Source organism: Oncorhynchus mykiss, chromosome 12, assembly GCF_057628025.1.
Source record: "Oncorhynchus mykiss isolate SJ-2025 chromosome 12, ASM5762802v1, whole genome shotgun sequence".
Classification (NCBI taxonomy): domain Eukaryota; kingdom Metazoa; phylum Chordata; class Actinopteri; order Salmoniformes; family Salmonidae; genus Oncorhynchus; species Oncorhynchus mykiss.
In genome coordinates this window covers 2,534,063-2,550,034 of record NC_143033.1, presented here as the reverse complement: position 1 = coordinate 2,550,034, position 15,972 = coordinate 2,534,063, and the positions used below count along the sequence as shown (strand labels likewise).

Genomic DNA, 15,972 nt, shown 5'->3' with positions numbered 1-15,972 from the left:
TACCATAGGAGTCCCCTCGAAGCCTACCGTTGACTATGTACATACCCAGCGTGCGACAGAGCTGCAGGAGTTGTGACCCGTTTTTGTTGGTTATGTTGTCATAGTTGTGCCTAGGGGGGCATATGTGGGAGGGAATGCTGTCACCTCCAGGCAGGTGTTTGTCTCCCTCTCTCTCTTTTAGCTAGATGCCTTCTCCCTCTCTCTCCCTCTCTCTCTTTATTTTAGCTAGACGCCTCCCTCTCTCTCCCTAACTCTCTTTTAGCTAGACTCATTCTCCCTCTCTCTCCCTCTCTCTCTTTTAGCTAGACACCTTCTCCCTCTCTCTCTTTTAGTTAGACTCATTCTCCCTCTCTCTTTTAGTTAGACTCATTCTCCCTCTCTCCCTCTCTCTCTTTTAGCTAGACTCATTCTCCCTCTCTCTCTCTCTCTCTTTTAGCTAGATGCCTTCTCCCTCTCTCTCTTTCTTTCAGCTAGACGCCTCCCTCTCTCTCCCTAACTCTCTTTTAGCTAGACTCATTCTCCCTCTCTCTCCCTCTCTCTCTTTTAGCTAGGCGCCTTCTCCCTCTCTCTCTTTTAGTTAGACTCATTCTCCCTCTCTCTCCCCCTCTCTCTTTTAGCTAAACCCATTCTCCCTCTCTCCCTCTCTCTCTTTTAGCTAAACTCATTCTCCCTCTCTCTCCATCTCTCTCTTTTAGCTAGACGCCTTCTCCCTCTCTCCCTCTCTTTTAGTTAGACTTCTTCTCCCTCTCTCCCTCTCTCTCTTTTAGTTAGATGCCTTCTCCCTCTCTCTCATTTCAATTCAAAGGGCTTTATTGGTATGGGAAACATATGTGACCGAATGTAGCAACATTTGAAATTGTGTTTTTTACATTAGATAAAACTACAGACTCAGAGCTAGAAAATGGTATATCATACACTACAGTTGAGGAACAATGGGAAAGTAATTCTGCTTTCAAAGTTGATAAACTTGGAACCTCACTTTGAGAAATAGTCCTTATTTGAGATATGGCCCTGTAGAAATGGTCCCTATTTTTGTCCCTCTCCACCTACTGGAGAGCTCCTCTTTGTCTAAACCCATTCAGCATCGCTCACACGCTCTTAAGCCTTGGCCCCTTCCATCTCTTTAAGGATTCACATGTGAGGATATGTGCTAAACAGAATAAGAAAGTGTAGTAAACAACCAAAGATTTCAAGACCAAAAGTGGTAAAAGTTGTAGTAGTTTACAGTAAGGAAAAACTCTGGGTAAAACTAGTCCTTGGCCTATATCCTAATATGACTTTGGTGCAGGTCATCTTGTTCTTCACGTCATCTTGTTCTTCACGTCTCAGTAAGCACACACTATATCAGATAAAATCTAAGTTTATTTGTTGCATACACAGGATACAGAAGGTGTTCCTGTTGCAGTACTCTGTATGCCATGGGCTCTCCAACCCTGTTCCTGTTGCATACACAGGATACAGAAGGTGTTCCTGTTCCATACACAGGATACAGATGGTGTTCCTGTTGCAGACACAGGATACAGAAGGTGTTCCTGTTGCATACACAGGATACAGAAGGTGTTCCTGTTGCATACACAGGATACAGATGGTGTTCCTGTTGCAGACACAGGATATAGAAGGTGTTCCTGTTGCATACACAGGATACAGAAGGTGTTCCTGTTGCAGACACAGGATACAGAATGTGTTCCTGTTGCAGACACAGGATACAGAAGGTGTTCCTGTTGCATACACAGGATACAGAAGGTGTTCCTGTTGCAGACACAGGATACAGAAGGTGTTCCTGTTGCATACACAGGATACAGAAGGTGTTCCTGTTGCATACACAGGATACAGAAGGTGTTCCTGTTGCAGACACAGGATACAGAAGGTGTTCCTGTTGCAGACACAGGATACAGAAGGTGTAAACAGTACAGTGAAATGGTTACTGGCATGTTTTCATAGTAGCAATATCAAAAACAGAAAGTGTCCAGATAAACATTTTCTAAATATTAGATGATTCTTACCCAGACATACTGGTCTAAATTGATTGGTCATGTGAATGAAATGCTATAACCACACCCTTAAAAAAAAAATGTATAGCCTTTATTTAACTAGGCAAGTCAGTTAAGAACAAATTCCTATTTTCAATGACGGCCTAGGAACAGTGGGTTAACTGCCTTGTTCAGGGGCAGAACAACAGATTTGTACCTTGTCAGCTCGGGGATTTGAACTCGCAACATTTCGGATACTAGTCCAATGCTCTGACCACTAGTTACCTACCCTGCCGCCCCTAGCCATATCTAGCTAAGTGGATGGGTCGCTATTGTCTAAACACATGTTCATGAAATACAATAGATAGCCATAATCATCCCCAGACACACCTGGCTAACTTGATGGGTCATGTAATCATCTGGCGTAGTGGAGTCTTTTGTTTAGACATGTAGCTAGCTAGCTAAACAATGAATAATATAAACTCATACTACTTCCAATACAAACTTAGTCTTATTTTTCATGCTCTGAGAGTCCTTTAGGTGCCTTTTGGTAAACTCCAAGTGGGCTGTCATGTGCCTTTTACTGAGAAATGGCTACTGTCTGGCCACTCTACCATAAATGCCTGATTGGTGGAGTGCTGCAGAGATGGTTGTCCTTCTGGAAGGTTCTCCCATCTCCACAGAGGTATTCTGAAGCTCTTAGGTAGGCCACCAAAAATCCTGAAATTTCCATCCCTACCTATAACATCTTCTGACAAGATAGAACTGCCAAAGGGGGCGGAATTGCAATCTACTGCAGAGATAGCCTGCAGAGTACTGTCATACTATCCAGGTCTGTGCCCAAACAATTCAATCTTCTACTTTTCAAAATCCACATTTCCAGAAGCAAGTCTCTCACTGTTGCCGCTTGTTATAGACCCCCTTCAGCCCCAGCTGTGCCCTGGACACCATATGTGAATTGATCGCCCCCCATCTATCCTCAGAGTTCGTTCTGTTAGGTGACCTAAACTGGGATATGCTTAGCACCCCGGCCGTCCTACAATCTAAGCAAAATTCCCTTAATCTCACACACATTTTTAAGAAACCTACCAGGTACAACCTTAAATCCGTAACCATGGGCACCCTCTTAGATATCATCCAGACCAACTTGCCATCTGCTGTCTTCAACCAGGATCTCAGCGATCACTGCCTCATTGCCTGCGTGCGTGATGGGTCCGTGGTCAAACCACCCCTCATTACTGTCAAACGCTCCCTAAAACACTTCAGCAAGAAGAAGATGCCTGGTTGTTCTTTAAAAGTGCTTACCTTGCCAACTTAAATAAGCAAATGCCACATTCAAAAAATGTAGAACTAAGAACAGATATAGCCCTTAGTTCACCCCAGACTTGACTGCCCTCGACCAGCACAAAAACATCATGTGGCGTTCTGCATTAGCATCGAACACTCCCGCAATATGCAACTTTTCAGGGAAGTCAGGAACAAAACAGAAATGTGCATCCTGTAGCACTAATTCCAAAATATTTTGGGACACTGTAAAGTCCATGGAGAATAAGAGCACCTCCTCCCAGCTGCCCACTGCACTGAGGATAGGAAACACTGTCACCACCGATAAATCTATGATAATCGATAGTTGAAATAAGCATTTTTCTACGGCTGGCCATGCTTTCCACCTGGCTACCCCTACCCTCGCCAACAGCTCAGCACCCCCTGCAGCAACTTGCCCAAGCCCCCCCTGCCTTCCCCTTCACCCAAATCCAGACAGCTGATGTTCTGAATAGCTGCTAAACCTGGATCCCCATAAGTCAGCAAGGCTAGACAATCTGGACCCTCTCTTTCTAAAATGATCCGCCAAAATTGTTGCAAGCCCTATTACTAGCCTGTTGACCTCTCTTTTGTGTCGTCTGAGATCCCTAAAGATTGGAAAGCTGCTGCGGTCATCCCTCTCTTCAAAGGGGGTGACACTCTAAACCCAAACTGTTACAGACCTATATCCATCCTGCCCTGCCTTTCTAAAGTCTTTGAAAGCCAAGTTAACAAACAGATCACTGACCATTTCGAATCTCACCATACCTTCTCTGCTACGCAATCTGGTTTCCGAGCTGGTCATGGGTGCACCTCAGCCACGCTCAAGGTACTAAACGATATCATAACCGCTATTGATAAAAGACAGTACTGTGCAGCCGTTTTTATCGACCTGGCCAAGGCTTTTGACTCTGTCAATCACCACATTCTTATCAGCAGACTCAATAGCCTTAGTTCCTCAAATGACTGCCTTGCCTGGTTCACCAACTACTTCTCAGATAGAGTTCAGTGTGTCAAATCGGAGGGCATGTTGTCCGGACCTCTGGCAGTCTCTATGGGGGTACCACAGGGTTCAATTCTCGGGCCGACTCTTTTCTCTGTATATATCAATGATGTCTATGCAGACGACACCATTCTGTATACTTCTAGCCCTTCTTTGGACACTGTGTTAACAAACCTACAAAAGGAGCTTCAATGCCATACAACACTCCTTCTGTGGCCTGCTTTTAAATGCTAAAACTAAATGCATGCTCTTCAACCCATTCGTCACCAAACCCACTGGCTCCAGGTCATCTATAAATCTTTGCTAGGTAAAGCCCTGCCTTATCTCAGCTCACTGGTCACCATAGAAACACCCATCCGTAGCACGCGCTCCAGCAGGTATATTTCAATGGTCATCCCCAAAGCCAACACTTCCTTAGGTTGTATTTCCTTCCAGTTTTCTGCTGCCAATGATTGGAACGAATTGCAAAAATCACTGAAGCTGGAGTCTTATATCTCCCTCTCTAACTTTAAGCATCAGCTGTCAGAGCAGCTTACCAATCACTGTACCTGTACACAGCCAATCTGTAAATAACACACCCAACTCATCCCAATTTTGTTATTTATCCTCTTGCTCTTTTGCACCCCAGTATCTCTACTTGCACATCATCATCTGCACATCTAACACTTCAGTGTTAATGCTAAATTGTAATTATTTCACCTCTATGGCCTATTATTGCCTTATCTCCCTACTCTTCCTCTGCCTTATCTCCCTACATTTGCACACATTGTACATCAATTTAAAAAAATTGTCTCACTGCTTTGCTTTATCTTGGCCAGGTCGCAGTTGTAAATGAGAACTTGTTCTCAACTGGCCTACCTGGTTAAATAAAGGGTTAGAGTTATATATATAAATACCTGGTTAAATAAAGGGTTAGGGTTATATATATAAATACCTGGTTAAATAAAGGGTTATGTATATAAATACCTGGTTAAATAAGGACCTTCAATGCTGCAGAAATGTTTTGTTACCCTTCACCAGATCCTCGACACAATCCTGTCTCGGAGCTCTACGGACAATTCCTTCCACCTCGTGGCTTGGTTTTTACTCTGACATGGACTGTCAACTGTGAGACCTTATATAGACAGATGTGTGGCTTTCCAAATCATGTCCAGTAAATTGAATATACCACAGGAATTAGCAAAAAATAATATTTCTCAGAGTCAACCCGGAACATATCCCAGTCCACGTGATCAAAATAATCATGAAGCATGAATACCGATTGGTCAGACCAGCTTTGAATAGACCTTAGCACGGGTACTTCCTGTTTATGTTTCTGCCTATAGGAAGGGAGGAGCAGAGTGGAGTCATGATCTTATTTGCTGAAGGGAGCGTGGGGAAGGGTCTTCTAGGAAGGGAGAGTAACAATGGTCGAGAGTTTTGAAGCACGAGTACTACAGTCAATTTGATGATAGAATATCGGCAGCGTTTTCCTCAAATGTGCTTTCTTGAAGTGCTCAGCGGCTTTCGGATATATTGTTTCCAGTTTGCACAAAGTCCAGTGTTAGGGTTAGGGTTAGGGTTAGGGTTAGGAGGTTAGGGGTTAGGGTTAGGGGTTAGGGTTAGGGTTAGGAGGTTAGGGGTTAGGGTTAGGGGTTAGGGTTAGGGTTAGGAGGTTAGGGGTTAGGGTTAGTAGGTTAGGGTTAGGGTTAGGGTTAGGGGTTAGGGTTAGGGTTAGGGTTAGGAGGTTAGGGGTTAGGGTTAGGGGTTAGGGTTAGGGTTAGGGTTAGGAGGTTAGGGGTTAGGGTTAGGGGTTAGGGTTAGGGTTAGGAGGTTAGGGGTTAGGGTTAGGGGTTAGGGTTAGTAGGTTAGGGTTAGGGTTAGGGTTAGGGGTTAGGGTTAGGGGTTAGGGTTAGGGTTAGGGGTTAGGGTTAGGGTTAGGGGTTAGGGTTAGGGGTTAGGGGTTAGGGGTTAGGGTTAGGGTTAGGGGTTAGGGTTAGGGTCCTTGAGGACCATCGTGGTATCGGCTTGAGGGGGAATATACACGGCTGTGACTATAACCGAAGAGAATCAATATGGTCGGCATTTGATTGTGAGTTCTTCTAGGTCGGGTGAACAAAAGCAGTTCCTGTACATAATCACAATCACACCATGAGTAGTTAATCATGAAACATACAATGCCGCCCTTTCTTCTTCCCGGAGAGTTCTTTATTCCTGTCTGGGCTAATAATGTAAGAAATCACAACAAAATTACTGCAAAGTTGCTTAGGAGCTAGAAGCAGACCTTCCATGTCTGTCTGCGCCATCTTACTTTATGTTGTTTAGAAAAGTAGCAAAACTTTTGTAGTTCTTGATGGCTAATGTTAAATATTTCATAAAGGGTGCAGTAGAAACACATACTGAGCAACTCACATTATAAACAGAAGCATGCTAAATGGCAGACCAATCCAAACTCATCTCCCAGCATGTGCAGCCCATCATTACCTCAGCCAATCATGGCATTTTGATAAAAAATTAATTTTTTACTCCCTGTGAAGTAGTGACGTGTGACGTGCGCCTCGTTTCCTGAATGTTTACATTGCCAAAGAAAATGGAATAGATAATAAACAAGGGAAACATTAGTAAACATTAAACTCACAACAGTTTTAAAAGAATCGACATGTTATATTATTGCCTCTGTCCAGTGTTGTAACAATGTGTAAGTATTTGAAGTATGAAATGGGAAATAAATAATCAGATGAATATAGGTATTATAATAATACTAATAATATAATATAAATATAATAGTATATAGTAATATATAGTATTTACAATGTTGTTTGTGCTCCATATGGCAATGTGCCACAGCGTTTGTGCTATGTCGCCTAACAGATATAGGAGTTAATCAATGTTTCATTTGTTTTCAAATTCTTTGTGAGTCTGTGTGGAAACATGTCTCCAGTGTGGTCATACATTGGGCAGGAGGTTAGGAAGTGTAGCTCAGTTTCCACCTCATTTTGTGGGCAGTGAGCACATAGCCTGTTTTCTCTCGAGAGCCAGGTCTGCCTACGGCGGCCTTTCTCAATAGCAAGGCTATGCTCACTGAGTCTGTACATAGTCCTTGTTGGGTCAGTCACAGTGGCCACTGTGTACTCTCTGTTTAGGGCCAAATAGCATTCTAGTTTGTTCTGTTTGTTTTGTTAATTCTTTCCAATCTTTTTGTTTTCTCATGATTTGGTTGGGTCTAATTGTGCTGCTGTCCTGGGGCTCTGTGGGGTCTGTTTGTGTTTGAGCCCCAGGACCAGCTTGCTTAGGGGACTCTTCTCCAGGTTTGTCTCTCTGTAGGTGGTGGCTTTGTTGGAGAATTTAACGGCACTTTTCTGGATTTTGAAAAATAGCGGGTATTGATCGAATTCTGTTCTGCATGCATTATTTGGGATTTTACGTTGTACACAGAGGATTTTTTGCAGGATTAAATTTGGTGTTTGTCCCATTTACTGAATTCTTGGTTGGTGAGCGGACCCCAGACCTCACAACCATAAAGGGCAATGGGTTCTAGAACGGGTCCTTTTTTTGTTTTTGTTGCCAGATCCTAATTGGTATGTTGAGTTTTATGTTCCTTTTGATGGCATAGAATGCCCTTCTTGCCTTGTCTCTCAGATCGTTCACAGCTTTGTGGAAGTTACCCGTGGCGCTGATGTTTAGGCCGAGGTATGTGTTGTTTTTTGTGTGCTCTAGGCCATCAGTGTCTAGATGGAATTTATTTTTGTGGTCCTGGCAACTGGACCTTTTTCGGAATGCCATTATTTTTGTCTTACAGAGATTTACTGTCAGGGCCCAGGTCTGACAGAATCTGTGCAGAAGATCTATACGCTGCTGTAGGCCCTCCTTGGTTGGGGACAGAAGCACCAGATCATCAGCAAACAGTAGACATTTGACTTCAGATTCTAGTAGGGTGAGGCCAGGTGCTGCAGACTGTTCAAGTGCCCTGGCCAATTTGTTGATATATTTGTTGAAGAGAGTGGGGCTTAAGAGTTTAAGTCTAGCCAATTTAAATTTGTGGTCTGTATATTTTATTATTTAATTGAGGATTCCATCAACACCACAAGCCTTTTTGGGTTGCAGGGTTTGTATTTTCAATGTAATTGGAGAATCCAGTGGGTTCTGGTCGTCTTTAATAGTTGATTCTAAGATTTGTATTTGATCATGTATATTTTTTTTGCTGTTTGTTCTTTGTCATAGAGCCACAAAGACTGGAGAAGTGGTTTATCCACACATCTCCATTTTGGATAGATAACTCTTTGTGTTTGTTTTTATGGTTTCCAATATTCCCAGAAGTGGTTAGAGTCTGTGGTTTCTTCAATTACATTGAGCTGATTTCTGACGTGCTGTTCCTTCTTTTTCCGTAGTGTATTTCTGTATTGTTATAGTGATTCACCATAATGAAGGCATAGTCTCAGGTTTTCTGGTTCTCTGTGTTTTTGGTTGGACAGGTTTCTCAATTTCTTTCTTAAGTTTTTGCATTCTTCATCAAACCATTGTTCATTGTTGTTAATTTTCTTCAGTTTTATGTTTTCTCTCTCTCTTAGCAAGATGCCTCCTCACTCTCTCTCCCTCTCTCTTTCCCTCTCTCTCTTAGCAAGATGCCTCCTCACTCTCTCTCCCCCTCTCTATCTCCCTCTCTCTTTTAGTTAGACACCTTCTCCCTCTCAGTTAGTCTCTATCTCTCCCTCTCTCTCGTATCTCTGTAGTTCTGTACCACCTAACCTCTGACCCCTGACCTCTAACACCTAACCTCTCCCTCCAGGTTATTAAGGCAGTTGAGGAGAGCTACCGTCTTCCTGGCCCTATGGACTGTCCTGTAGTTCTGTACCACCTGATGATGGCCTGCTGGCAGAAGGACAGGAACAGCAGACCCAAGTTTGAGGAGATCGTCTGTCTGCTAGACAAACTGATACGCAACCCCAGCAGTCTCAAAGCCCTGGTCAACTCATCACACAGGTAAGGAGGATTTACGGATGGATTTGTTCATGTTACTTTTACTGAGGTCGGTGTGACGGACATCACTGCTTGCTTAACTGGCATTGACCTCGGGTCCTCTGTCTCGCAAACACACGTGACCTCCCTGATCTCGGGTCCTCTGTCTCGCAAACACACGAGGACTCCCTGATCTCGAGTCCTCTGTCTCGCAAACACACGTGACCTCCCTGATCTCGAGTCCTCTGTCTCTCAAACACACGTGACCGTCCTGATCTCGGGTCCTCTGTCTCGCAAACACACGTGACCTCCCTGATCTCGAGTCCTCTGTCTCTCAAACACACGTGACCTCCCTGATCTCGAGTCCTCTGTCTCTCAAACACACGTGAACTCCCTGATCTCGAATCCTCTGTCTCTCAAACACACGTGAACTCCCTGATCTCGAGTCCTCTGTCTCTCAAACACACGTGACCTCCCTGATCTCAAGTCCTCTGTCTCTCAAACACACGTGACCTCCTTGATCTCGAGTCCTCTGTCTCGCAAACACACGTGACCTCCCTGATCTCGAGTCCTCTGTCTCGCAAACACACGTGACCTCCCTGATCTCGAGTCCTCTGTCTCGCAAGTATACGTGACCTCCCTGATCTCGAGTCCTCTGTCTCTCCAACACACGTGACCTCCCTGATCTCGAGTCCTCTGTCTCTCAAACACACGTGACTTCCCTGATCTCGAGTCCTCTGTCTCTCAAACACACGTGACCTCCCTGATCTCGAGTCCTCTTTCTCTCAAACACACGTGACCTCCCTGATCTCGAGTCCTCTGTCTCTGAAACACACGTGACCTCCCTGATCTCGAGTCCTCTGTCTCTCAAACACATGTGACCTCCCTGATCTCGAGTCCTCTGTCTCTCAAACACACGTGACCTCCCTGATCTCGAGTCCTCTGTCTCTCAAACACACGTGACCTCCCTGATCTCGAGTCCTCTGTCTCGCAAACACACGTGACCTCCCTGATCTCGAGTCCTCTGTCTCGCAAGCACACGTGACCTCCCTGATCTCGAGTCCTCTGTCTCTCAAACACACGTGTTCTCCCTGATCTCGAGTCCTCTGTCTCGCAAACACACGTGACCTCCCTGATCTCGAGTCCTCTGTCTCTCAAACACACGTGTTCTCCCTCATCTCGAGTCCTCTGTCTCGCAAACACATGTGACCTCCCTGATCTCGAGTCCTCTGTCTCGCAAACACACGTGACCTCCCTGATCTCGAGTCCTCTGTCTCGCAAGCACACGTGACCTCCCTGATCTCGAGTCCTCTGTCTCTCAAACACACGTGACCTCCCTGATCTCGAGTCCTCTGTCTCTCAAACACACGTGACCTCCCTGATCTCGAGTCCTCTGTCTCTCAAACACACGTGACCTCCCTGATCTCGAGTCCTCTGTCTCTCAACCACACGTGACCTCTCTGATCTCGAGTCCTCTGTCTCTCAACCACACGTGACCTCCCTGATGACAGTGAGCCAGTTATGCCATCGGAAAGCTTTGATGGGCTAAATGGATAAATGGCTAAATGGATAAATGACTAAATGGATAAATGAATAAATGGATAAATGGCTAAATGGATAAATGTATAAATGGCTCAATGGATAAATGTATAAATGGCTCAATGGCTAAGAAGCTAAAAGGTCGTCACAGGAAATCAGGGTGTTGACAGTTGTAACATATAAATATCTCCTGTCACACACACACACACACACACACACACACACACACACACACACACACACGATCTCCTGTCACACACACACACACACTATATATTGTCACACACACCATATCCTGTCCCTTGGTTGGACTTGGTTGGACTGAGCAGAAGTGGCATCAGACAAAAGAATCCCAATTCTAGGAATAGCATGCAGAGAGCGGTGTTCTCCACAGTATCATGGTTTTCAGACAGAGCTCCTAGTCAATATTTACCCTGTGGTTCTTCATTCTATCGCTGGGACTGATGCACATGGAAGAATCATGCTGCATCTTAGGAACTGCTTTACATAATTGCAAGTGCTGTTAAATAAGAAATTGGTTGGTTGGAGCTTGGCTCAGTGGTAATATGTTCTGCTCTGTGGTTCCATTCCGTTGTTTCCTAGCCTGGGAATCATTAGCACTATGGATTTTTCTGCTTGGGAATAATGTTATATGGCTATTTAAATAGAACAGTGTAATTCCATTTTAGCGGCAGCTGTAATTGTGGTTACCAATTAGAGGCCTCGTAATTGAATATGTGGTTTGATCCCACAGCAGATGACACACTTCACACTGCACATTTCACACTACACATTTCAGACTGCACATTTCAGACTGCACATTTCACACTACACATTTCAGACTGCACATTTCAGACTGTATATTTCACACTACACATTTCAGATTACAACCTTCACGCTACACATTTCAGACTTCACATTTCACACTACACATTTCAGATTTCATATTTTCCTCATTTAAGTTGGAAAAATAGGATGATCGAGCAGCAGTGAGGGCTCTTCGATACTGCACGGTACTGTCTTTCCGAGCTAGTCGGAAGACTTCCAGTTTGGTGTGGCGCCATTTCCGTTCCAATTTTCTGGAAGCTTGCTTCAGAGCTCGGGTTTTTTCTGTATACCAGGGAGCTAGTTTCTTTTTAGTTTTTAGTTTTTAGTATTGCGCAAGGTTAAATTGAGTTCCTCAGTTAGGTGGTTAACTGATTTTTGTCCTCTGATGTCCTTGGGTAGGCAGAGGGAGTCTGAAGGGCATCAAATAATCTTTGTGTTGTCTGAGAATTTATAGCACAACTTTTGATGCTCCTTGGTTGGGGTCTGAGCAGATTATTTGTTGCGATTGCAAACGTAATAAAATGGTGGTCCGATAGTCCAGGATTATGAGGAAAAACATTAAGATCCACAACATTTATTCCATGGGACAAAACTAGGTCCAGAGTATGACTGTGACAGTGAGTAGGTCCAGAGACATGTTGGACAAAACCCACTGAGTCGATGATGGCTCCGAAAGCCTTTTGGAGTGGGTCTGTGGACTTTTCCATGTGAATTTTAAATCACCAAAAATTAGAATATTATTTGCTATGACTACAATGTCCGATAGGAATTCAGGGACCTCCGTGAGGAACGCTGTATATTGCCCAGGGGGCCTGTAAACAGTAGCTATAAAAAGTGATTGAGTAGGCTGCATAGATTTCATGACTAGAAGCTCAATAGACGAAAACATAATTTTCATGTATTTATTTTTGTAAATTTAAATTTGCTATCGTAAATGTTAGCAACACCTCCGCCTTTGCGGGTTGCACAGGGGATATGGTCACTAGTGTAACCAGGAGGTGAGGCCTCATTTAACACAGTAAATTCATCAGGCTTAAGCCATGTTTCAGTCAGGCCAATCACATCAAGATTATGATCAGTGATTAGTTCATTGACTATAACTGCCTTTGAAGTAAGGAATCTAACATTAAGTAGCCCTATTTTGAGATGTGAGGTATCATGATCTCTTTCAATAATGGCAGGAATGGAGGAGATCTTTATTCTAGTGAGATTGCTAAGGCGAACACCGCCATGTTTAGTTTGGCCCAACCTAGGTCGAGGCACAGACACGGTCTCAATGGGGATAGCTGAGCTCACTACACTGACTGTGCTAGTGGCAGACTCCACTAAGCTGGCAGGCTGGTAAACAGCCTGCTGCTTGGCCTGCACTCTATTTCATTGTGGAGCTAGAGGAGTTAGAGCCCTCTTTATGTTGGTAGATAAGATGAGAGCACCCCTCCAGCTAGGATGGAGTCCGTCACTCCTCAGCAGGCCAGGCTTGGTCCTGTTTGTGGGTGAGTCCCAGAAAGAGGGCCAATTATCTACAAATTCTATCTTTTGGGAGGCTGTTTGTGGGTGAGTCCCAGAAAGAGGGCCAATTATCTACAAATTCTATCTTTTGGGAGGGGCAGAAAACAGTTTTCAACCAGCGATTGAGTTGTGAGACTCTGCTGTAGAGCTCATCACTCCCCCTAACTGGGAGGGGGCCAGAGACAATTGCTCGATGCCGACACATCTTTCTAACTGATTTACACGCTGAAGCTATGTTGCACTTGGTGACCTCTGACTGTTTCATCCTAACATCGTTGGTGCCGACGTGGATAACAATATCTCCATGCTCTCTACACTCGCCAGTTTTATCTTTAGCCAGCACCATTTTCAGATTAGCCTTAACGTCGGTAGCCCTGCCCCCTGGTAAACAGTGTATGATCGCTGGATGATTCGTTTTAAGTCTAATACTGTGGGTAATGGAGTCGCCAATGACTAGGGTTTTGAATTTGTCAGAGCTAATGGTGGGAAGCTTCGGCATCTCAGACCCCGTAACGGGAGGAGTAGAGACAAGAGATGGCTCGGCCTCTGACTCCGACTCGCTGCTTAATGGGGAAAACCGGTTGAAAGTTTCTGTCGGCTGAATGAGCGACACCGGTTGAGCATTCCTACAGCATTTCCCTCCAGAAACCATGAGAAAGTTGTCCGGCTGCGGGGACCGTGCGAGGGGATTTATACTAACGTTAATATCTGCACTTACTGGTGGCACAGACGCTGTTTCATCCTTTCCTACACTGAAATTACCCTGCCTGACGATTGCGTCTGAAGCTGGACTTGCAGAACAGCTATCCTCGCCGTAAGGTGATTGTTCTCCTGTATATTATGAGTACAGCGACTGCAATTAGAAGGCATCATGTTAATGTTATTACTGGTTGGCTGGTGGAGGTCCTGGAGAACCACGTCCAGATAAAGCATCATGTTAATGTTACTGCTGGTTGGCTGGTGGAGGTCCTGACGAACCACGTCCAGATAAAGCATCATGTTAATGTTACTACTGGTTGGTTGGTGGAGGTCCTGTAGAACCACGTCCAGATAAAGCATCATGTTAATGTTACTACTGGTTGGTTGGTGGAGGTCCTGTAGAACCACGTCCAGATAAAGCATCATGTTAATGTTACTACTGGTTGGCTGGTGGAGGTCCTGTAGAATCATGTCCAGATAAAGCATCATGTTAATGTTACTACTGGTTGGCTGGTGGAGGTCCTGTCGAACCACGTCCAGATAAAGCATCATGTTAATGTTACTACTGGTTGGCTGGTGGAGGTCCTGTAGAACCACGTCCAGATAAAGCATCATGTTAATGTTACTACTGGTTGGCTGGTGGAGGTCCTGGAGAACCACGTCCAGATAAAGCATCATGTTAATGTTACTACTGGTTGGCTGGTGGAGGTCCTGTAGAACCACGTCCGGATAAAGCATCATGTTAATGTTACTACTGGTTGGCTGGTGGAGGTCCTGATGAACCACGTCTAGATAAAGCATCATGTTAATGTTACTACTGGTTGGCTGGTGGAGGTCCTGACGAACCACGTACAGATAAAGCATCATGTTAATGTTACTACTGGTTGGCTGGTGGAGGTCCTGTAGAACCATGTCCAGATAAAGCATCATGTTAATGTTACTACTGGTTGGCTGGTGGAGGTCCTGTAGAACCACGTCCAGATAAAGCATCATGTTAATGTTACTACTGGTTGGCTGGTGGAGGTCCTGACGAACCACGTCCAGATAAAGCATCATGTTAATGTTACTACTGGTTGGCTGGTGGAGGTCCTGTAGAATCATGTCCAGATAAAGCATCATGTTAATGTTACTACTTATCTTCGGCTGGTGGAGGTCCTGACGAACCACGTACAGATAAAGCATCATGTTAATGTTACTACTGGTTGGCTGGTGGAGGTCCTGACGAACCACGTACAGATAAAGCATCATGTTAATGTTACTACTGGTTGGCTGGTGGAGGTCCTGTAGAACCACGTACAGATAAAGCATCATGTTAATGTTACTACTGGTTGGCTGGTGGAGGTCCTGACGAACCACGTACAGATAAAGCATCATGTTAATGTTACTACTGGTTGGCTGGTGGAGGTCCTGACGAACCACGTACAGATAAAGCGTCCGGAGTGAAAAAGTTGAGTGAGGGAAAAACCCAAAATATAAACGGTAATTAAAAAGTAAAAACCGTAAAGTTGTCAGGTAGCAAAGTAAGGTTGGCAGCAAAACGCACAGCAACACGTAAACAAGTCTACAAGTTGTGACAGGAGAAGATCACAAAGTCATTTCACATAAAAACCCACACCGGATAGTTGAAACAGAGGTGGGGAAAAGGGGTCTCAGTTGCGGCTCACTTCACAGAGAAAAACAAACAGAGAGAAAGTTGTTGTGTCAGCTGGGACGAAGAGAGAGAGAGAGAGAGAGAGAGAGAGATAATGAATGCTAATGAATCCTCGGATCTAACCATGGATATTTGGGGTGTTCCTCAAGGTTCAGTATTTTGACAACTACTGTTCTCTGCTGGCGGTGAACAGTACACTGACATGATATGTTCTTCTCTCCCCTCTCTCAGGGTGTCTAATCTAGTGGAGCCTGGCAGTGTGGACTCGGAGGGCAGCGTGTCTGCGTCAGTAGCCCTGATGGAGGCCAGTGGGTACCAGTCTATAGAGGAGTGGCTGAAGGGGATTAAGATGGGTCGCTACGTGGAGCTTTTCATGGACAGTGGATACACCTCAGTGGAAGTGGTCTCCCACATGACCCTGGAGTAAGTCTCCCAGAAACACTAGCTCATCTCCTTCCTCCTGTTTAACCTCTGATGAGATTGAGGGTGTATCCCAAACGGCATCCTATATCCAATGGGCCCTGAGCAAAAGTAGT

At 44.7% G+C, this 15,972-nt stretch overlaps 1 protein-coding gene and 1 long non-coding RNA gene across 3 annotated transcripts in view; one reads left to right on the top strand and one right to left on the bottom strand.

Annotated features, from left to right (window-relative positions):
* The window catches only part of LOC149979060 (uncharacterized), a 519,908-nt gene that overhangs the window by 349,241 nt on the left and 154,695 nt on the right, over positions 1–15,972 (bottom strand). The gene's annotated exons all lie outside the window — the stretch shown is intronic.
* Positions 1–15,972, top strand: part of unm_sa34860 (un-named sa34860) — a 180,599-nt gene that overhangs the window by 157,955 nt on the left and 6,672 nt on the right. For both annotated transcript variants that reach the window (XM_036936733.2, XM_090191544.1), the window contains exons 15-16: positions 9,041–9,234; positions 15,668–15,859. In XM_036936733.2, the coding sequence (XP_036792628.2) occupies positions 9,041–9,234; positions 15,668–15,859 (386 nt within the window). The remainder of the gene's footprint in view (positions 1–9,040; positions 9,235–15,667; positions 15,860–15,972) is intronic.